Source organism: Furipterus horrens, unplaced genomic scaffold, assembly GCF_987537825.1.
Source record: "Furipterus horrens unplaced genomic scaffold, mFurHor1.1.pri manual_scaffold_4, whole genome shotgun sequence".
NCBI lineage: Eukaryota > Metazoa > Chordata > Mammalia > Chiroptera > Furipteridae > Furipterus > Furipterus horrens.
Genome location: NW_028327174.1, coordinates 65176653 through 65200982, shown reverse-complemented (window position 1 = coordinate 65200982; position 24330 = coordinate 65176653). Strand labels below are relative to the sequence as shown.

At 43.0% G+C, this 24330-nt stretch overlaps 1 protein-coding gene across 1 annotated transcript; it reads right to left on the bottom strand.

The window, feature by feature from the left end:
* Positions 1-7225: 7225 nt before the first annotated feature.
* On the bottom strand, positions 7226-17521 carry DYRK2 (dual specificity tyrosine phosphorylation regulated kinase 2). The gene is made up of 3 exons (XM_090273576.1): positions 17065-17521; positions 16359-16507; positions 7226-9383 (listed from the first exon to the last, which is right to left on the bottom strand). Exons 1-3 carry the CDS (start codon positions 17111-17113, stop codon positions 7776-7778), a joined length of 1806 nt encoding a protein of 601 aa, XP_090129702.1. The 5' UTR covers positions 17114-17521; the 3' UTR covers positions 7226-7775.
* Positions 17522-24330: the final 6809 nt, after the last annotated feature.

The following is a 24330-nucleotide window of genomic DNA, read 5'->3' as shown; positions in this document are numbered from 1 at the left end:
AGTTGACCTCTGCAGTCCCACTTCTCCGTCTTTTTTTTTTTTTTTTTCCATAATCCCTTTTAAATCTAAAATATCCTGAAAAGATTTAATTGAATTAATAAACAAGATTTTACTCCAAGTCTTCACATTTAAGCAAAAGATAAAATAGCTTACTAGTACTTCATACAAGTAAACAAAGGCATTAATTTTCATCACTCTCTTTTCTCCAACAGATCAGATCATCTAATTCCCTCTGGTGCAATGTAGCAAGTCAGACACTAAAATAGCACCAGCTACCTTTCATACACAAAGAAACACTACTATCATTTCTACCTTACTATTTCTGAATCTTAAAGAGCCCTCAAATCCATCCTCTTCTTTACATCCCCATCTCTCCTTTCTGGTCTAATCTGCTCTCTCTTGCAAGCACTCCCAATTGGTCTTCCTTCATCTACTCTTACTCTTCTCGGTACATCCCACTAAAGATAGCCAGGGTCCAAGCTGCTCATGGCATTTTCCTCCTTAAAATCCCTTCGATGCTGCCCTTGCACATTAACGAAGACCTTCAAGGCGTGGCATGGTCTGGGGCCAACCACATCGCCAGCTTCATTTCACCCCAACCTCTCTCATTCTGTGGTTCCTATGGGCTCCAGCCACAGGAAGTCTTTTCATTGCTCACACACAGCTTGCTTGCTCTAGCTCCAGGGTTTCTGTGCATGCTCCCTTCCTCAGCTCAAAAGCTACTTATTTCCTAGGGAAGCCATTCTTGAGCCATACAAGACAACACAGCTTCCCTCTTCCATTACAAACACACACACGCAGCACCACGTGCTTTTCCTTCACAGTACTTATTACATTTACTATTATGAATTTGTTCATATAATTACTTGTATAATGCCTTGCCTCCCAACCAGTCTAAAAACTGTAAGGATAGAAACTGTGTTTTGCTCACCATTATGTACCCGTAGTGCCTAAATAGTACCTGGCATGTAGCACGTATGTAATAACTATCTGTCAAATGAGTGCCATCTCCAGTAGATATTAGTAAGATGAATGTCTTTTTTTTTTTCTGTTCAATATAAGCCTACCAAAATGAAAATTTCAATGAAATGCACTTGAGGGAAAGGGTAAATTAAGTTGGATATTCCTCTTCAAATCAAAGAATTATAAACCAGTCCAAAGTTACCCATACACTTATTTCCTGTAAGTCTACATAAATTGCTTTCACACTAATCACATTTTCCCCCAACAACTGAAAGTAATTCAATAAGCTCTTGCTTAAGTGATCTGGGCTTGCTTATGGGTTTTTGTTTTGTAAATAATACATTTCATTTTTACAAGTGAAGAAATAGTCTAGATATTTAAAATCCTCAAACATAGGAGTGGAAGTAACTTGGGATTAAAAGCAAGGAAAGACACAATATTTTAGTTGGTAAAATCGGTTTATTTACAATTTGGTACTTAAAAATTGTATTTGGAATATTAACTTTTATATATTTCCCTGGCAGGCATTCTGTCTTCTTAAATATGGAGGCAAAGGATAGGACAGCTGAGTAAGTTTGAATTTAAGGTATTTACCTGCTGCTAGTCAAGAAAATTTAACTTTTAATCTCTGAGAATTAGTAGAGTCAAAAATACTCACACATTCATATGTAAAAAGCATATTTTAAGAAAAGAAGTAAAGCTACTATAATTAATCTCCCCACATATGGCAATATAAAGAGTCCCTCCTTCACAAATTAACTGAGGGGTGCGAGCACTTGCACTTTAGTTTTGGGGTACCCTTAAAGAGACTAAGATGGTCTAGTCATGTTTTTGTAGTTTTCTCCCCCTTAAGAAAAATATTCCTGGAAATGGACATACAATTCATTTAAATAAAAGTAATGCCCACTGCTAGCTCAAATTTACCCTCTTTCTAAATTCGTGTGTAATGTATAGGTAAGCGGTTTTCCTTCTCTGTCCAAGACCCAAATTCTCTATCTGTTTGCAATCCAAAGTCTGAACTGTTTTTGCAGTCACTTTGGAGTCACTTTAGTTTCCTCCAGTATCAAGTAAGGATAATTATAGTTCATGGGGATGTACAAGACTGAACTCATGAACTCAATGTCCATGGGATCTGCAATGCTCTGGAACATGTGATAGTTATAATACATCTTGTTTCTTATTATAGATAATTAGTTAATACCCCTAAAATGTTGGCTTTCTTCAGGAGTAAATATTAATTCATTAGTTTGCTCATTATACTTCCTTGAGATGCAAAGGAAGTTTATGCATTCCCCCCCTCAACCCATATATAAAATGTAGCACAGATATTAAGGATGTGACCACAGTGAAACAGTAAGTCAAACCAAATAAACCAAAGAATCTGCAGTAATATGCAATTTTCTTATGTATGTGCAATACACTGGCAGTCTTTTTTCATTTTGGGCAGTGTTAAGTATCACTAATGACAAGTGTTTATTTGCCTAATGGCCCAAAGGAAATGTAGTGCAATTCAAACTTTTTAAAAACAATGAAACAAAGCCACAAATACCCATTCTTCAAATGTCTCTTCATGCTCTCTCCAGAACAGAAAATAGTCAAGCTAACCTCTCTTTCTCAAAAAGACCAATGTCAATGCCAGCTACAAATATTCTCAAGTGCTAGTCGAAAAGCAACTTTTACGTTTCAAGAAAATCTGCTTGTATAGTTGTTGATTTCAAAAGGGAAGATTTAAGACATTCAAACAGAATGGAACATTAATCAACTTTCTTAAGAGCTTTGCAAAAAAGAGAATGACTGGGAACTATGATCTTATCTGAGGAAAGTCAGATCTGGACAATCTACTTTCAATTGAAATTGTTGCTTTAACATCAACTTTCAATATTATATCTAATGTGCGTTTCTTAAAAATTTATTTCTAAATACATATGGTTTCTTGGTTGGTATTTTTTTACTGCGTAAGAACTCTGAGTAGTGAGAGAAGCAGTAATGGGTCCACGGCACCGTGTGTGGTGAGGCCACGTGTGGGTCTGGGGATTCCTACAGCATGCTCTTGTTTCAGCAAATCCCACTTCTGCCACAGGAAGCCACACTAAGTCATTCTTTGGCCGTTAGTGGCAGGAGGAGTGTAAATAAAAATGTGAGGTAGTTCTTTCCACAAGAAGGAAATGTTTGTCTTCATAATATCCCTGCAATGTCTGACAAATTACTAGAGCATCTGCTTGCTGTCTATCTGTTAAGTAAACTCTTAGCTTGGCATTAACTGAACTTGACAAATCATGAGCTAGATGCAGTTCACAGGCCTTATTTTCTGATCCAGCCATGATAGACAGACACTAAAACCCCCAAAAATGTGAACCACAGAGACCACCAAAAGTACAAGAACTGCAAAAGCATAAGCATGAAAAAGCATATGGGGCAGCTGGTAAGAGGACGTAACAACTTACCAGAGCTGTGTAGAGAAAAGAATGAGGACTGCTGGGGGTTATAGACTCTGCTCCCACAGCTTAACTGTCGCTTTGAAGATTAAACACACACACACAAAACACAAGAATAAAGAAACAAGATTTGAAGTTCTAGCAACATAGAGAACATGGCAGGGGCTATATAAAGGAAAATTACCATAGAAATATTAAGAATAAAGGAATAGAATATCCTGAGAAAAGCAAGAGTTGCCTGTGAAAACCTGAGTCTTTCTTACTTGGAGTTTGCACATTTATATGGAATAAGAGATCAATTATTGTTGGAAATATTTATATTCTCAACTGTCTAGGCTACTAGCCCAAGAACACCAGAAATAGATCAGGAGTAAAATTATAGTTAGAAAAGGGGAGAAAAAGTAAGGTAGGACATTAAAATTTTATTCTGAAATTATCTCTGGCCACGACAATAAAATTTAACAAATATTCACTGAACAGTCTTACTCCTGTCATCAGCTGTACAATACATACAGTATCATAGAACTGGCCACTAGGATTAAAATCCACTAGAACATATTTCATGTTAAGTGGCGACAGCAGCATCTCACAGAAATTTTTACATACATATATACAGTCCACATTCAACCATTTTCACATATTTTCAGTACACACAGTTGCAGCATATTACAGTCACGTGTCTAAGTTGTTGCTCGATGAAAACCCAAGCCACTGCCTAGACATAACTGTAGCAGTTGAGCTGAGTATAATTACAATTCATTTTTTATATGTCCATAGCAGAGAGATGTACAAGCCCCTAAGAAACAGAGTTCACAAATACTGTTCTTTTTAAAATGCTACCACAGCATTATGTTGGGCGATATTAAAACCTTTACCAACCAAATCAGTTTTGTTTTGTTTTTTTTAGAAAGTCTTCTGCTTACCAGAAATAGTCTTGATGAGAAAAATTACAAAAATGAATGCTCTCTTTAAAATAATTCACGCTGTTAAGATTCCAATATGGCCCAATGCTACTGATGCCTAAAGTGTTCCTAACATTCTGACGGAGTCCTTTAACATGACTCCAAACCATCCAGTAAGTTTAAAAGTGGCTTAAGTGCCTTGCACCCAAATTGTAAAAATCCCTGGCCATCCTTACTAGAGCCAGGCACATAGAAAAGGAATGCACTTTGGTTCATACCAAATGCCCTGGGATTAATCACACTATAAAATTAAATGGTTTGAGGTAAATTTTTACAAATACAGTCGATTTTTATCTAGTGTTAGCATAACAAAAGAAAATATCATTTAAAAAAATCAGTCTGATGTTAAAATACAACAAAGACCATCTTTAACCCCTTCAACATAGGAATTCCCTGTGTAACTAAGCAATGGTTACTTTTTTTCAGTGCCTGGTGATGATTCACGCCTTATGGTTTCTATTAAGGCCTATGAGTAACTGGATATTTAAGACAGATGTATCTTTGCAGAGGTGGGTTCCATCCTTACTGCCCAGCATTCAAAGAGTTAAAGAGGCCAAAAAATGCATGCCCTACAACATGGCACTCAGAACAAAAGGCACATTGTAACACTAAGGGCACAATTTCTCCTCTACTGTTAATCTATACTGTCTTGCATCACTGTGTTGTTCCACTGTTGTAGCAGTACACTTACGTGGTGATGCACACTCTGGTGGTGCAAGCAATGGAGCCAGCGGAGGCTGCAACCAAAGACAAGAAGACACTGTGCTATTCCTAAACCTGAAAACAGCTCAGACATCCCTAGACAATGGGAACCTGTGAGACCAAGGACTGTTTCCAAGCCAACTCCTAGTAGCCTATCAGAGCCCTTCATTTATTTATGTTTTAAAATCACAAAGATGCAACATTGTTCTTTTTGACTTTAAGCTAAAATTTTTGAAAAGCAGCTCTATCACTAAACACTGAACAGGGTGGCTCTTGTGAATAAATTTCACTGTTTTGGGGGGAAGGGCGGGAGCCCCATAGCGCACACCATAGTTTGGCTTAAAAGTTTCCGGTTACATTTGTGAGTAAAGATAGTCACAAATGCTTTGTTGGCATCTTAACAACCAGTTTTGTGTGGTGGGGGAAAGAAAAACATGATTCGTCCATTTATAACTTTTCCCATGTATAATCATTTCAGAGGGAAATTCATATTAACGGCAGGCTCAGGTTCATACAGTTAAATCTAAATGTGGAAACGAGACTGAATACGGAAGAGGAGCATTGCGAGGGTAAAAGAGCCTTCATGTTTCTGTTTATTTCAATGACCTAAAGAAGCTAACCATCATTAAGAAGCTTGTGGTTTTACAACGCCACCACACCAAGTCTTACATGGCTTATGCCTTTAAGCCAAAATTTTAATAATAAGTACATAATCCTTAAATTCTGTAGCCAGTGATTGGGGGTGCCGTGTCATCACATGAGCATTGTTTAAAATGTAAATTACTAACACATTGTGCTTCCACAGATTACACAGAGTTGTGGACAATATGGTAAAGAATCTGAGTAAGGAAAAGAAGCTATATTTTTAAATACAGGAGCCAAATTAATTTATTGGTAAGATCCTTAAATAGAAAAGCAAACATCAACATCACTATCTCATTAATAAGCTAACCTTATTACTCGTTTTTGGCAAATTTCTGTAATATTTCCTGAGCATTTTTCTCCACCATCAACTGAGAAAGCCTCAAGGTAAGTAAAGTGTTTTGTTCAAAACTACTTTTTGTTTTTAAAGTAAGAGAAACTGTAGGACTAATCTTTAAAAATAACTTAACCGGAAACTTTCTTGGCCTCACTGGGGACCATGCTTTAAGTACTTGTAAATCAATTTACAGGCAATACAATATCTGTGCATATAAAAGAGTATTTATCTTAACTTACACTATCCGAACCTATTTCCAAACAGGCAGAAATCTTTCTATATTAAATTGCACATACTAAAAAATTTTTTCATGTGCCTTGCAGTTGATATATATCACTGCTCATACATAAGTGATAAAATACTGAAATTTCCACTGTGAAAATAATTATTATTCAGAGAAGAAAATAATCTTTTACTTTTAACTCTCAGTTACTTTTCCAGGTAAAGTGTCATTCTCACAAAAACAATCAGTGCAATCCAAAAGAAAGTAAAATAAAACAGAGGAATGCAATTTCCGTGGTTCTTCTAATGTCACAAATAAATCAAACCATTTAACTTGAGGCTGAACTTTTCCTCCTTTAAATTTGCTGTTAAAATTGGCCTTACTAACAGCCACAATGACTTCTGCACATCAAGAGGATTTTCAACCCTCGTTTTATTTTTGTTTTTTTAAAGAAACAGTTGATACTTTCCCAGGCTAAGAGAACCTTACAGTGGTACCTGGAAAGTGGGAACTCATGCTAATCTGTTAAACCTTCTTTGGAACTGTGGAAATCCCCACCTAAGGAGCTAGGCTGCTGTTCTTTTTTAAATTGGAATATGAAACGATGGTCATAATCACAGCTGAAATGTCTCTTTTCTCTATTAACAGTCTAGGATATCTATTTGAAGGAAGAAAAAAAAAAACTTAATGCAAGCAACAGATGTGTGGTAAGAGAGTAATGGAGGAGAAAAGCAAAGAGAAGGGAGGAACAGTTCATGGAATACATTTCTAAATTTAGGTGCAAGACCAATTCTGTCATATGAGGCTTCTTTACAAAACAGCTTGCTGATCATATTAGATTTGGAGGAACACACCCTTTTTCATTTACCCACCAGGTCTGGTTGGCCAGCTTTGAGAATGTCAGAATGCTAACTGGTCATTTCAACCTTGAGAATTTTCTTTTGTTTGAGCATGACTTCAGAAAAAAAAAAATCTCTAAGGTGCAGTTTTTCTTGGAATATCATCTTAATCACCCTGACCATTCCCCTCCCACCGTAAGTACCACCTAGATAACCTACAGAAAACAGAAGCAGGACATGCTACACCTGTGCATGAACCTGGCGCATGGAGAGAGAAGGGGGGCCTTTGGGGGCAATCACCTTGGGGAGAATATACTATGACCCATCAAAACATAGTGAATGTCTTTGACACCAATCTGTAAATGCATGGCAGTCATGAAGTAATCAATGGCCTGCCACTGATGTTTATTACTCTGCCACACTAAATACAGTAAGGCTCATCGTACTTTTAGAACACAAAAAGTTTCCGAAAGTATAAAAACTTAAAGCATTGTCTCCATGTATTTTATAAAAACAAAACAACTTTCTTACATTAAAATAAGTGCTGAAGAGATACAAATGAGTTGAGTTATTGAGCAAATAAAAACAGATCTGAGCGACTCCTTTCCAACCCAGTAAGGCTCAGCAACGTCGTAATGTATCTTTCAGATTACCAGCATCAGGGGACTCAGCTCAGCTAACAAGTTTTGGCAAGACTGTCCTCTGCTGAATATTCCCATTGGCGTCTGTCATTTGTGCCAAATTAGTCCTCAGTTTGGAAGCGGAGCTGGAAGGTGGAGGTAACTTGGAAATGGAAGTGATAGCACCAGTGCTCTCGGTTATCCTCTTCACTACCGTCTTCTCCCCGGCTGGAGGCTTCGGCAGCCGCCTCCTCAGCCAAGGGTGCCGTAAAGCCTGGCCAGGGGTCATGCGGACCACAGGATCCCATTCTAAACACTGTTTCAAGAAGTCAAGGAAAAGGGGATCATCGCAGCCCTTCAGAGCATTCCCCCACTCTCTGCTCTCTGGCGGGCCCCTCAGTTTCCCCCTCCGGGAGCGGCCTCCATTGAGAACCACAGAGCCGTCTGAGAGAGTCGTGACAGTGCAGTAACGGGGATAACCCTTGGAGCTCACAAAATTTTTGGCTCGTTTAGATGCATCCAGCAGTTTCTGGGAGGGCATGCCCAGCAGTTCGATCATACAGGCCAGCTGGTCCCCTTCGTCTTCCCCAGGCAGGAGGGGGTACCCGGTCAGTAGCTCGGCTAAAATGCAGCCCAGGCTCCACATGTCGATGGGCATGCCATACCTGGCACCGAGGATCACTTCCGGAGCCCGGTAGAAACGGGACTGAATGTACGTGTAGACACGCTGATGCTCGTAACAGCTGGAGCCGAAATCGATCACCTTAATACCACTCCTACCCTGCTGCTTTAACAAAATGTTCTCGGGCTTAAGGTCACAGTGAATGATCCTGTTTTTGTGCAAAGCCTCCAAGCACTGCAGAATGGAGTGGGCAAACTTGCGAACCAAAGGCAGGCTGAAGCCCTGAAACTTATTCTTCTTGATGAGCTCGTAGAGGTTCATGCTCAGCAGCTCAAACGTCATGCAGATGTGGTTGCGGAAGGTGAAATTCTCCAGCATGTGGATGACGTTCATGGTGTTGTCCTTGTCCTGCTTCCGCAGGTGCTCCAGGATTCGGATCTCCTCAGCGGCCTGCCGGTGGAAGCGCTTCTCGTTCCGCACCATCTTCAGGGCCACATGCTGGTGGACTTTGTGGTCGTAGGCCTTGACCACCTGCCCAAAGCTTCCCTTCCCAATGACCTTGAGGACCTCGTACCTGTAAGCCACATGATCATGGGGCACCTGCACATATGATCCCTGGTCATCGTCATAGCCACCATTGTTGGGCCCACCTGTCATGCCCTGGCGCTTCTTTGCATTTGGACCCAAGAAGTATATTTCAGGGTAGCTGAAAATCTCATGGTGTTCAAAGGTGGTTAGTTTTTGCATGTATTGCTTCATTGCTTGTTCGGGTGTCATGGGGGTGGCTTTCACCTTCCCCATGCCTTCCACAGACTTCAGAGAGGTGGAGCTCCCCTGCCGCCGATGGATGCTCTCCAGCTGCCGCTCCGGGACCACTGGCAATCCTGTTTTGCCCACTGCTGTAAGCCCGTTTGGTTGCGTCGTGAGCACCGTCCGCTTGTTACTGTTATCCTCAAACAGCTGCTGTACCTGGATCTGTCCGTGGCCATGGCTGCCGACGTGGAGGTGATCATTCATTGTGTGCTTACTGCCACTAATCTGGAATTCAGAAAGGAAACATGAATGGAATGGAAGAGGTCTGTCTATTCAAACGGGGTATGTTCTAAGTCTTTCCCCACCCCCAACTTTATCAAATCCAATTTGGTTTGACTTTACAGTCAGCACCAGGTTGACCACATGGAAAGCTGTGTGCCCAAGAGGGATAACATGAACACCTAGACAGGGACAGTGGGCATGATGCTGACAGCCTGACAAAATAAAGGAAAAAGAAGTTAGATGGGTGGGTAAGGCTACAGAATTTGAGATCCTGAAATAAGGACCCATAAATGCTGCACCTAACAGATGAGTGGTTTGCTGTGCATATTAAGGGTCCTTAGAACAAGTTCCCGAGGGAGGCAGAAAATGTCGTTCTTGCTCCTCATTCTATACCTAGTGTTCAGCACAGGGCCTGGCACATCATGGGTGTTCCCCTCAATCCATATACTTGGTATCAAAATGAAACAGGATACAGAAAAAGCATGAGCACATAAACTCTATACTGGCTCCACCGCCCCCAGCTAATAGCTCCTTCATTACCCTAAGGCAGGAACCATGTCTGTTTTGTTCACTTCTATTTCTCCAATGTTTAGCTAGCTCTCTGCTGAAAACACTAGTGTCTTCATTCTCAGTCTCCAGTACTTGGAAATCAGACTGATTGCACCTAAGAAAATGCATGACCCGGTGGCAAAGAAAACCACACTTTTAGCCTTGAGATTCCCGTGTAGACATGCACTGCTGCATCTTGTAACCCCCAACCTATTTTTAAAAGTTTCTGGGCTTCACTGACTGTGATGACCATGTAAGGCCATTCAGCCCAACAAACCACCCGTCACAGTCTTTGGGGCCTTCCTTTGGTCAGTGGCAGAGCTCTCTTAAGACATGTATTTCTCTGGGCTGCTGGGAGACTCAGCTTTCCAACAAGGAATACAAAGTAGCCATTTCTATTTTCAGGCACACATGCCATCCCCGAACATTCCTGTCTAAACAAAACGGATGGTCTAAGCCAACCCTCCTCCCCCCTCCACTGAGAATCTAGGTGAGACTTCTTTCTTTTTGCATTATCATTGCCAAGAAGTGCAGGGTGGGAGAGGACTAACAGCCAGGATACCCGCGTCCAGTTAGGAATTCTTGCCATCTTAGACAACCACCTGCAAGTCTTAAAGCATCCAGAGATGATTTTTACATGAAATCTCAAATACCAATTTGTCATTCGCAATCCATCTCATTCATTCCACCACTGTTAGCTGAGGTTTAGCCACATAAGTGACAGAGTCCCTGCCCTCTAAAAGCTTACAGCTAACTAGCTGAAGTCCTTTACCATCAGTATTTTTTACTATTATCTCCTCCTAAGTCCTACCTTTCCGGCTTTATATACCACTATAAGCACAGACGTGCTCTGCACATGTAATATAATGATTCAGGCAATGGTTTGGGACCACCTACGTTATAAAATGACATTCCAAGACCTTCTTACTAGCAGACCAAGACCTTCAAACTTTCTTTAACTGACACATGGCATGCACGGTGATTATCTGAGGAGATTTCTCTCTCTGTATTTTTCAAAATCAAAGTAGAATATAGTATAGTATTTGAGCATGTCTGAAGTATGATTTCACAGACTGAGGGATTTTAGTTCTCAAGACAGATTTCTGGAAGACTTCTAGTTGAACCCTTTTACTAAACACACAAATGATATTCCAAGCTAAGTGAACGTATCTTCTTTAAGGGTAGCTGGACAGGTTATTTTATCTTGTTCCATGCCAAAGGCAGAGCAGTCCATAAAATGAGTTAGGAAAGCACTGGATATATATAAAAGAAGTGCAGGTTTGCCCACTGCTTCTGTTCCCAAACCTCACTGTCTGCACCCTCCTCCCCACTGTGGTCTTCTCCAAGCACCAGGGAATAAAATGACCTGAAATCAGAAATACATCTCTCCTAGAGAACCACTCACTCCCTTTAGGGCAGCACAGAGAGATTTCATTAGAAAATTCTACATTACCAGTATAATGCATGCTATAAAAAGCATGTGGTTTCATTAGGGACAAACTCAACCTTGTAGCTTTAGGAACTCCTAAAAAGATAGCAAAGTAAAACATTTGAGCATTTAAAACCAACTGCAGTATCTACAATAGCAATTTTAATGTCTTGCATAATTTAAAATGCAAACACAAAAGTTTAGTGACTAGTACTAAAGAGAGCTGGACGATTAACTTGATCACTTCTCATCTTTCCAACAGTCTTCTCTTGGTCTCCTCCACAATATTAACTATTCGTTCACCTACCCATAGGTTGGTTCACGGGTTCCACAGGGTCTAAGCCTCAACTCTTGTAACTTCTCACTCTCATAACTCTCCCTGGTTGATGGTGACCACAATCTACACCTCTAGCTCAGACCTGCTCCAGCTACGTCTCCTGAGCTCAAGACCCACGTGTCCAACTACAAATCAGCGGCCTTTCCCACAGGCAACTCAAACTCAATTCATGATTTTCCCACCCAGACCAATTCCTCCTTCAGTAACCCTTAATTTCTGATAAACAAAAGGCTTCACCTCCACAGAGTCACTTAGTAGTATACCTGAATATCCCTCCTCCAGGTCTCCCTCACCTTCCCAAGTCATCATTGCACCTCATCCTTTCCGTCTATCCCACCCCCACTGCCTCCCCTCACACTCCCGTTCTTTCACTGTGACAACCAAAGCAGCCTCCTAACATGACCCCTTGCTTCTAACTCTAGAGTTCCTCAAATGTCTTCTCTCCATAGCACGTCTACAGTTACTATTCGCCAGGTCCACAAGAGCTCCCATTTTCACAGATAATACAAGAACTCATAGGCAAGAACACAAGACTCTAAAACGTAGCATCTAAATGACCTGAGTCCTTCCAACGTCATCTACAACTGTCATTATTCTCTCCTAGAGTAACAAAGTTGCATTCCCCAAGACCTGTGGAAACACCCTTGTTTTCATGCTCCTCTGCTTCTGGTGAGGTCATTTTCATAATAGTTAGGAGTCCAGGGATTTTCAATTAGACACACAGGAAATGAATCCCAGCTCCACCACTGATTAACTGCCTTATCTTGGGCAAGATACTTAATCTCTCAGAACCACAGTGTCCTTATCAGTAAAAAGAAGGTGACAAAGATACCTCATTAGGGCTCTTAGGAGGATTAAATAAGGTAAAATGTATCAAGTGCTTAATATAGTATTGAGTAAAGAACTGTTACTATCGCCCTTTCCTTCCTAACCACACCTAAGCTTAAAACTCCTAATCAACTTTCAATGTCCAGTTCAACTGCAACCTCTTCTGTAGAACTCCCTTTTGCTTCTACTGTGCTGATATATTGTAACATATTTCATGTGACTATAATTGTTTTAAGATGGGATATATTCACTTAGCTGTGAGCAATTTCTGGGCAGGGTTCCTCTTATCTTTTTCAGTCCCTATTAATATAAACCCAAACATACAGTAAGCACTAATAAACATCCGTTGAATGGAAAAAGACTGGTCAATAAAGCCATGTTAACTCTCACCTCTGAGTTATTCTTGAGAAGCACCTTTGTACCTTCATAGGAAAACATGAAGTTAACGCCCAGGGAACTGGGAATCATCCCTGGTGACCCAAGTCACAAGCTGTTAGTCAGTGCATCAGCAAAGACTTGGAGGCAAATGGCAGCAGTTAAAAAGGATCTGTAGCATATACACCAACTAAACATATAAAAGCAACGTGTGGTATATTAAAAACTTTCCAGATGTTAAGGAGATTCACATGAGAGGCTCTAGTAAAGGAGGACTTCGAGTCTCAAACACGCCAAACTTGGGAGCACAATTAACTGGTCTATAAAGGATGGGGGAACCCTAGAAAAGCCGAAACATTTCCAGACACAAATGCCAGGACTATATCATAAACTGAAGGAGACTAAAACCTCTCACTCTCACTCAGCCCCCTGAAGCTTGAGCTTGTGGCTTACTCCTGTTTACCAATGCTGTCCTCGCACAGTGCTTGTCACATTTGAAAATACAGGGGTGGGCAGAAGTAGGCTTACAGTTGTGAGTACTTGAAACACCGTTTACTCTTGTATTATATATTCGTATTGTGTAAATCTCCTTTAGTCCATCCCTGTATACACTGAGTAAGTGCAATTGTGAGATGCCTACAATGCATGGGTTAAAATTGAGAGAGCTACAACAGCCATTTCTGACAAGGAAATAATTTAGTATTAAAAATTATGTAAGAACAATAGTCTAACCAGTTTAGTAGTTTTAATTTCTTCCAATAATAAAATGGAAAACAGCAGATATTTCACTGTGCTAACATTTCTGGGCATTCTAAAACTTCTATGATGTCATCTTAGAAATGTTATATAGTGTTATGGGAATAAAATGAGTCCATAGTGACTGGAATTTTAGCCCCTCCTCAAACAACTGATGGTCTGTGTGGTCTCTAAGTCAAATGTCTACTTCCTTTTCTTCTCCAAAATATTATTATTTTTATTAGGCATATTCATTCTCCTTTCATTCCAATTATTTCATTAAGACAAAACTGGTAACTGGGGAGTGCTTTAAACGGTAAAACACTTATAAAAGTGACATCATACTAATATTTGAGAAGTTAAAAAATAAGTATATTAATGTCTCCCATACAACACTGAAAGAAAAAAACAGTAGGAAACAAGATAGTTATTGGATACACTTTTATGACAGAGATCAACTAAATGACTAAGTGTACAGTAATACATCCATGGAGACAGGGAAAAAAGAGCAATGGACTAGGTAAATTCCAAAGTTCGTAATCTTTATAAGCTTATATTTACCTACCATATATATCATTTACAAGGGAAAATATGGGCAGGCTCCTATGACAAGATCATTTTCCTCTTATTAATGTCACATACACACACAAACTCATTTTAAAATAGTTCTTCTCAGGTGCAACTGCTGTGGCATTAAAAACTTATAAAAACCTGAAAGTCTTTTGGGAATATGGGTTCTTGCATTTATAATAAAATTAACACAATTTTCTAGAAATAGCAGTGTCAAGCAGTACATTAAAGCTAGACTCGGGAGGGCCTGGGCTTTAGCTCCGGCCTTGATATGAATTGGCTGGGAAATCTTGACCAAACCAGTTAACTTGTCAGTTTCCTCATCTGTAAAATTAAGGAGTAGAACCTGATGAATGCTGTGGTCCTTTTACATTTCCCTGTTCTAGGACATCTTCAATGTTGTGCAAATAAAATAAAAACTAAAGAACAAAACGCCAAATCACACTTTCAAAACCAAGCCTCTAAAGATCAACAGCATACTGAAGTTTACAGGGAAGTTAAAAATAGCTAATATCACAGCAAAATACAAGCATCCCTCATTAGGAGTCCTAAGAAGCACCCTCACATTTTTTTTTCATTTTTGGTCCACCATAGGCTATTCTTCTAGTGGATGCCTTTCATTTTCTCTAACCCAATTACATATTTCAATTGCAAAGAGGCTCTGATCAAGCAAAACCAACCCTTATAAAACTGGAATCCAGATGCAAACCAATGATTTTTTCCCCTGGTCACACCAAGTCGTGTGATTACATTCACACGTGGGAAAAAACTGATGTTATATTTTCCAAATTGTCGGGTGATTCCAAACAGACAAATAAACCCAAGCCCTTTAAAACAATAGCAAGTCCTCAACTAAAATGTCACTGTGACCAGACCATTCAACCGTAAGAAATCACTCGTCCAATGGACTGATTCTCTTCCACCATCAATAGCACAACACAGAATGGATAAACTTATGTGTAATGAATTCTTAGCCCCTGGATCTAGAAAGAGAGAGGGACAGAGAAGAGAGAGAGAAGTAACACAAAATGTTTTCCTATGAAACTCGTACACATCTGTTCAGGTCTCAAAGGAGATACTCCACCCTACATTCTAGCCATCCTCTCACAAATTCTCCTCTAATGAACAAGCTTCCCTGTAACTCATTACCCTCAGAGCTGCTTCTCAGAGCTGCTCCTCTGGAAAGCTACAAATGGCCTTTTCTACAAAACTCAACTTTCATATAACAAACAAAGCTAAATCCTAAGCAAGCATGCCTCATACAGAAAACCATCTCAGTCAGTTCCTCTGGAAGATCCAACTGGGAATAACACCTCAGAAGCCTTCACCTCCTCTAGGCTGGCAGTCGCCATCCAAGGGCCATCCCTGGGAGCTGAGAACAGGCACAGACTGAGGTCAAATCCAGATGGTCAGTCTCTGCAGTCACCGGTTCCACTGGGCTCTCCCCTCCAGCTCTGCGCGCTCAGAGGGGTCTCAGCGTCTATCAGGTGCCCTTCCTTCCCACCTCCGAAGCAAAGCTGGCCCTTTGCTATTAAATAATATCCACTGCAGAATCCTACAGGGCGGCTTGTTGTTCTGACAGCTGCTGTGGCTCTTAGTTTTGTTAATGTTAATTACAATTTCTGCTGTGCTCAAACCTGTAGCACTCATAAAACATGCTTCCACACGCTGGGGACAATTGGTGGTGCTCCCTGCTGGTTGGAGCCAGGCCTGGGAGGCTCTTTGGGGGATCGATTTTCCGGGCAGGACGGCTTGGCTGTCCCCTAACACACATCTATAAATACCCACTATCCAACGTTGGGGGAGGGGGGATGTTTACCCGGTCAGGGAAAGGAGCGCTGGGAAGCAAGAAAGAAAAAAAAGGAGGAAAGAGAAGGAAAGCAGCAAGCGGGGAAGTTCTGAGGAACAGGAGCGCAGGGGTGGGCGGGCTCCGGAGGGGAAGTGAGGGGCCCCTGCCACGAATCTTCCTTTGTGGCTGCAGCTTCGGACTCGCCCAAGTTACAGAGGGTGGCGTCCAGGAGAAGCCACCAGACAGGGGCGTGGAGACACACTTCGACCTCTCTTCTCCGGGTGCCAGAACCCACAAATCCGGGTGTTTGTGCCCCGAGCCCCTCCCGCACCTCTTACCCCCGGGCGCCCGCGGACTGGGTCTCACCGTGTGGGCTGCGGCGGCAGCGTTGCTGGCCCGTAGGGGCGGCAGGGCGATGGGGGAGGGCGGGCCGGTCCCCACTCCGCTCCGGGGGGGCCCCACTCCGAGCCCTGGGGAAGCCTGAAGCTGACGAACAGCGCTGTCCCCTCCTCGGCCTGGGAGCCACGCGCGGGAGGAGACAAAAGAGGGTCAGGGGGGAGAAAGTCACCCAGACCCGATGGCCCCGCCCCACCCCTCCAGGCAGCGAACCCCGTTCTCCTTGGGGTAGACACGGGGACAGTCAAAACGGGCGTCCAGAACACGGATACCCAGCGAGCACCCACGGGAGGGGCACAGGCAGCTGCAAAGTTAAGTCGGGCCCGGGTGCTCGAGTTCGCGACCCCGAGGGGAGCCGCGTTGGGCAGGGACTGGGCGGCCCACGTTGCAGGCTGCCGCAGGCCTGGAGTGGGGTTGGACTGTTGGCCGGGGCGCCACCGCTTCGCCAAGCCCAGGGCTGGGGGAGACCCGGACGGCCCCTGCCCAGCAGGGTCGGAGGGCTCCACCTGGGGCCCGCGTGCAACAATGAGCGGAGCCGAGGCCAGGGCGCGCCGTCCGCCCGGGAGCTCCGCCGCGGCGCAGACTTTGTTCGAGGTCCCGCGGGCAGCGGGCGCCCGCGCCACGAGGGCTGGCGCCGGCCGTGCGGGGGCCGGCGGAGCGGCGCCGCCCTCCTTACCGGTCGGGTAGGCGGCGGGAGCAGCGGCCGAAGGTTTCCTGGTTAACATGGCCGCTGGAGAGGAAAATGCATTTCAGGGCTGCCGTCTCCGCCGCCGCCGCCGCCGCCCGTCCTACTACTTCTCGCGGCCACCGCGGCCGCCTCCTCCCGGTCGCCCTTCTCCCAGATCTCCAGCGCCTCTTCGCCGTCTCGCGTCAGCTACTGCCAGACACACACAGTCCGCTGCATCCCCTCGGCCCGGGCCCGCAGCGCCGAGCCCCCCGCTCTCCTCACCGCCGCCGTCCTCCTCTTCCCCGGGCGGCTGCAGCACCCCCTTGCCCGTGCACATGCCTCGCCCTCCCCTGCGCCGCTGGCCTCCCCGGGTCCCTCACATAGGGCGCGGGGGAGCGGGCTGAGCCGCGAGGACCGACTCGCTCTGGAGCCTCTCCCGGGCTCGCGCGCGCGCGCTGCAGCGGACACTCGCACAGGCGCCCGCTCGCGGCGCGGCCGGGGAGGGCAGCCCCGCCCCCACTCCCTGTGGCCGCGGGTGCATGCCCCGCCCCAGATTCCCCCCAGCCCAGCCACACACACTCACGCACACCCCACCCCCACCCCGCCACCCACAGGAGTCCCTCCCCCGGCTTAGTCATCTGCATGGCCACCCCTCCACTCCCCGGAAAACTCTGCGGCCTCGGCTCGCCCCCCGCCTCCCCCTTTGGCCATCTGCACAGCTCCCCTTGGATCCCCTACGGACGACCTTTTCTGCACCCCCGCCTCTCCAGCCCCTGCAGCACGCCCTCCCTCCCTACAGCGCAACCTACCGCTGCATCCCTCCCACCGAAATCTCTGCAGAGACCCCTTCCCCGCCATGCGCGCCCCCAAATACAAACGCATTTTCAGTTTTCGAACCTAATGGCTGCTCACACACAATACTGTCCCCCTTCCTTGTCCCTTTGGCTTAACCACTCCTTCTCCCCAATTTATCATGTAAATAACTTAGTTGTGAGAGGGTCACCTCTGTAAGTCTGGCCGCGGGAAGGGCCGCAGATTAGCCTGGTTGCCCCCGAGCATGGGCGAAGGAGGGCACTGCCCTCCCACCTTCACCTCCAGCACACACACACCCTCCCGATTTACTGACGCCAAATGACCGCTCTTCAGTCGCTAGGACAAGGGGAAGCTGAACGGCGCGTGTGGATGGCTGCTGGGGAAGCAGTTGGCTGTGGGTTGCTAGGCAAAAATAAACATCAGACACACCTCGCATTTCCTTACAACTCGGAGCCTTTCCCCAGTGCAGCAGCTGGAAGAGAGACACACCTTCCTTTAAGCTTGCTGCCGTGAGGGAGCAACACCTTTAATTCCTCTGATTCCCAGAGACTAGTCTCTCTCCCCTTCCCTTCCAAGACACGTAGAGAATTCCCCTGCCCTTTTAACTTGCTATCTACAACCTCTCCCTCCCTTGGAGACTGGAAAACTGTTTGCCCATTGCACACCCGCGTCGCGTCGTGTACCGAGCATATGCCTTTGTCCAAAGGTCACAGGGGGAAAGCCGGGCAATTCCTAGTGCCTGGGCTAAAAGCTATGCCGTGCACTTCCTTTCCGTGGCGTGCCAGGTTTCTGAAGTTCTCCTGGGGACCTGGGTCCATTACGCTCGGCCTCGGGTATCTCCCGGCCCCTAGAGGGACCAAGTTGGCAGGCCTGAACTAGTGCAGATTCAAATCAGAAGGCCACGTCCTGCGGAGTCCCATCGTCCCTACTGTTTGCAAATTGTCATAGCAACCTCCCAGAGAGATCACCATCAGCTTTGTACACATACCCAAAACGGAGTATTTCAAAGGTAAAATGTGACCCTCCCAGAGCCTCCTGGGCTCCTACAGGGACATTAAGGATAGGGGCACTGGTAGAAGGAACAGGTGGCAAAGAGTACAATTTTACCTAGTAATATGTCCCTCCCAAAAATCCTTTTAGTGACTTCTAATAAAGTAGAACCACATTGAAATAATCAATCCAATAATATGCCTTTAGAAAAATGATGATCTGATTTGGCCCCAGAAAGACATATTCCCCTTTGCTTATTATCAGGGACTATCACATTCAAATTCACTTGGGGAGACATATTTGGTGCTCAGAATTAACTAAATAAAAAGGTGCTACTCAGTAGCAAAGATGAAGTTAGAATCCATTTCCTGACTCCCAGTGTAGTTTCACTATGCTTTCTAATACACTGGCTTGGATTTTTAAGACCCTTACAACAATTTTCCTACGTTTCTATTCAGAACAATTATTTCCATACTATTTTCTTTAAAAAAATAAAATAAAAAGAGTACTTCATACAATCGATGTTCAAAATAAAACCTGAAGCAAAATTTTAATTTTAATATAACCCGATACCCCTTCTCACTTAAATTATTCTTACAGTACTTCAGTAGAAGCTAAATATGCTACTGATTTTTCATGAATAAGAAAATTGCTAACTACTGGAAGTCATAGTTTGTGAAATCCAAATTAGTTATATTAACTTATACATTAAACATGAGGACAAGGAACACTGATGTTTTGTTTTACAAATAGACACAAAAATATCATTAACTTTAACCAAAGAAAAAAAGGATACATGCTTAAGCAACTTTTCCTACTATATTTATTTTAAGACATGATAAGTATAATTTCCAGATATATATATACATACATATGTACACATATATATTGTTTCTGACTAATTGTTTCAATTAATGTAATCTTTGAGTAGTTTAATTATAAATGATACACCTCAAGATTATATTCTCACTGACTAAATTATTAGTATTTACAATTACTTAGTTTTCTCTCATTCTGAGAAATATTGGCCACCTCAACCTCAATTAATGTCAAAATAGAAAGATGGACAAATGTACTCCCTGAACTTTCCAAGAGAATAAACTGGGTGAACTCTAAGAATTATTACCCTCGAACTTTGTTATTCTAATGCATTATTATTAATTTATACTGTACATTTGCTTCTTTATAAACCCTTTCACCAATACTATCATGTGTAATCTTTTCAACACATAACTGGACCAGAACTATATTGAGGTTAAATATAACCTCCTCAGTGTGCTCCATTCAGTTAGTAAGAGTCTGCTCTTTGGTTCTTGCCTGTTGTAAAAACTCCATTTGTTCTGTATATTTATAAAATCCAGATTCAGATAGCAAGTAGATAGGCAGGATGTGGCAGAACTGGAGATAAAGAAACATTGAAGAACTCAGAATGGAGCCCTGTGGAAGGAAATTGATTTTTCACTGGGAAAGTACTGGTAACAGAAAAAAAAAAAAGCAATGAACAAGAAAATCGTTGGCCTCAAAACACATTCAGTCATTTAATCTCTTTATCTCAGAAACATTTACAAAGAATTCAGTATGGGCTAGGCCTTGGGGATATGATGAGGGGGCTAGGCTTCAGTCTGGCAATCTATTAGGACCATATTCTTCAATTAAGCAATAGCAAGCATTTAACATATTTTTGACATTATTAGTACTGGGACTACACAGTTAAATAAATAATTCCTGGCTCTGGTCATTGTTATTAAGAATTTGACAATCCAGTAAAAAAGACAAGACATGTAATGATGTGACTGGGCAGAAATCAAGGCATATAGGAGGCACAATGGTGGCATCAGGAGGGAGAAGTGAACTTCACTTAAGTGGTGCCTGACATCAAAGGAACTGTGGTTTTAAAAATGCCTGAGTGTTTGCCCGTCAGACAATCCAGGCTAGGACATTTTAGGCAGAAGAGGATGAGCAGAGGCACCATGGTAAAAGAAAGCTCAATGTATTCTGGGAGAAGTGTAAGAAATTCAGAACAGAGGAAACAAAGTGGGAGGGAGAGGTGTGATACTGCTACCTTTATAAGATTAGGGTTATAGATGATAGGTTAAGAATTATTCAAAATTTTACCAGCTGTGGAAATGTGAAAATAAGGTGCAAGATCTCTTAAAGCAACTAGGAAAATTCCTAAGGAACTGACTGATTTTGGGTAACATAGACTTATGGGCAAGCTGTGCCTAACTTCCCTTAGGAGAATACTGTTCACTGATGGTGTCTTACATGTGTCCATCACCAAAGTCCAGAACCACCTAGAGAAGAACATGAACTCAATGGCCTGAAGTTCGTGAATGTAACCTCCTCAGATAGAGGGGGCACGGATGTCATAATCAAATGGCCACTAGGTATTGCATTTGCCTCTGTGGCCACTTCTGGTGTGGAAATCAGAAAAGATTTCTATTCTATACCACTAGAAATTTGGTGATCAGAAGTGTCTGGACCTGTTGGTCATGTTTTGGTCAGGGCACTTACAAAGCCAATTTCCTTAATCCTAGGTGAGCGAGAGTGCACTTGTCCTGTAAGGTAAGCTAGGTAACTGGAAAGATTAGGGATATTGTACAGCATTTCCTGGGGACAGTTCATGTACTTTTTCTAACTGCATCCTAGGGACGGAGTTAATGTTAAAAGCCAGTAAGTACAGCAAAGAGAAAGCTATAGCCTGGAGGTGGGGAGTGCTGTGATCAAGAGCCCAGTTGGGACTGCTACTCAAACTCTACCTTTAATACTACCAGGACAAATGTGAATATGGTGCCTGGTATGTTCAGGAGCTCCCAAGGATCAGGAGTGGCATGACTAGATAAGGTCCCCAGCAGCTGACCCCCAGACCATCACTGCCATGGAGTGGACACACCATTGGCTTCTCATAGAGCAGTTGCCAGTGGAGTCAGCCTCCAGAACACAGGCCAATGGGGAGCAACCAGCCAGGAACAGACTGATTCCAGGGTACCTGAAATCATTCTGGGCCTTGCACTGGTGAGGAATGAACAAGTAAAAGTGCTAACAAACTCTGGGAGCAACTCTCTACTAGGGAGTTTGCTGCTAAGAGAAACTGTGGTACAATTCTGTACACCAAAGAAGAGTAGGGGGAAAGGGGCTGTGACAGGTCTGGGGATTTTTGAGGCCACTCTGTCTAACTAATAGTAATGTCATCTAGTAGCTCAGAAGAGGCAACTGGGAAGAAGCTGTGAGCACTGTGAGGGCTGCATGGGGTACTGCTGCTGGCTTTCCTTAGCACAGATGCAACAAAAACTTACTGCATGGAACTAGATTTATTTTAGCCAAAAATAGACTAAAGGCAAACACTTTCCGGACTGCCCATAAACAATAAAAAAGGACTCAACTTTATAAATTATATATTATACATACCAGTTCTATATTATATTATCTATAACTCATGTTATTTATTTCCATATAGATGTAGATGTATCATATAATCAATTATCTAGTTCCTTCTATGTGTTAGATACTGATCTAGATATTTGGAACAAAGCAAATGAAGTCCTTACTCCATGGATGTTTGTATTCTAGTGCAAGAAGAATAACAAATAACATTATCGCATGTAGTGGTAAGTACTATATGGAAAATGAAGTGATGTGAGAGGATAGGGAGAGATAGGAGATGATACTAGATATATTACTTAGGGTCATTAGTGAAAGCCTCCCCAATGAAGTAAACATTTTAGCAGACTTGAAATAAGTGAAAAACATGTGGAAATCTTCAGGCAGAGGGCCCAGCAGTTGCAAAGGCCCTGAAATGAAAACATATTTGGGGCAAGAAAAACAGGTGGTTGGAGCCGTAAGTGAGCAAGAGGGAACAGCCTGGAGATGAGATCAGAGAGATAGCTAGGATCCAAGCCATGTTAAGGAATTTGGATTTTACTTTGATTGAGTTGGAAAACTTAGATGTCTTAGATGGCTAAAGGTACCAAACCAAGAGTGGGAGGTTACAACTGACTATTTAAAAAAAAAACTTAATGTACAAAGGGCCCCCCCACCCCCCAAAAATGGAATTATCTTCAGGAGGGCAGGCCCCTTGTAGTACAGGCTTCCCCCACTAGGTAAGTGTTCTAGGAACCCATTTGTATCAGTGTACCACCTGGCGTTGTGAGATGCTGCGTTCAGCTTCAGTGAATTTTTTTTTAAAGTCTCAAGGCATTTGCCCATTTCATGATGGGTGAAATACAAGCACACCTGCCCACACTACGCTGAGTGTTCAGCAGTTTTTGACCAAAAATAGCATGACCCTTGTGTTCCACCCTCCCTATTCACCCAGTCTCGCCCTGAGTGATTTTTTTTCCCCTAGGATGGAAGAAGTCCTCAAAGGGAGATGTTTTGCCAATGTGGAAGAGGTAAAACAAATAATAGCAGAAGCACTAAAAGGCATCAAAATTGATGAATTCAAAAACTATTTTGAGCAGTGGAAAAAAGTCTCCATAGGTGTGTTGCATGAAATGGAGAGTACTTTGAAGGCGTCTGTTTCTTTTTTTCATAGTATATGCATTTTTTTCCAAGTCCTTTTTTAATAACTGAAATCTGGACATGTAAGAATAAATAATAGTTTTTTTATAAATAAATTCAGGGTTTTTGGGTCCTCCGCTCATATAAGCATTATTAAACATTTTCTAATTCATATTGTACTAAGCACTGTGGAAAGTAAGAAGCAAACACAAGCCGTGGTCTCTATTCTCAAAGGAGCTTTCAACCAAGTTCGGGAGAAAGCTCGTACCCCATGACACCACACAGTAAAGAGCATGCGCTGCCTATGTTCCTGTTTTTCTCCCAGATCCACTGTTTCTCACCCTGCCCTGTGCCACAGAGGCTGTACGGACATCAGTGGGCTCCCTTGCCCACTATCTTCTAGCTGGATTTAGCCAACGAAAAGTCCTGGCAAGAAACTTAAGGGCCCAAAGACAATAAGTTCATCTACTTATATCTCTGGCTCCCCCATGTCAGCTTGCCACAGATTGTCTATGTCCCTTGACTGAAGACCTCAGCTCCTGTCAGAGGGGCCTTTCCTGCAGCAGTGGCTACTCTCTGGGAGTTCTGGACACCACTCAGTCCCCTTCTTCTTTCAAGCCTAGAAGTGGTAAGGGTTTCTTGCTGTTGCTAGCTCTAGCTTCCTTGCTGAGTTCTCTTAACCCTATCCATATTCTTGTACATAATCCTTTACTTAAACTCTGTGCCGTGTTTTTGCTGCCAAATAATGACTGATACAGAGGGATATATATTTATATATAAGTGTAGGTTATGGAATCTAAATACTATATAAGTCTAGAGGGCTAGGAGAATCTGTGTTCATTGGAAGGAAGAGAGTGGGGTTCCCAGAAAAGGCAGAATTTAACCTGGGCCTCAAAAAATGGAAAGACTTCTTTTAAGACAAAGAAAAGGCACTCAGGCTGAGGGAACGATGGGTGTAAAGGCAGAGAAGTG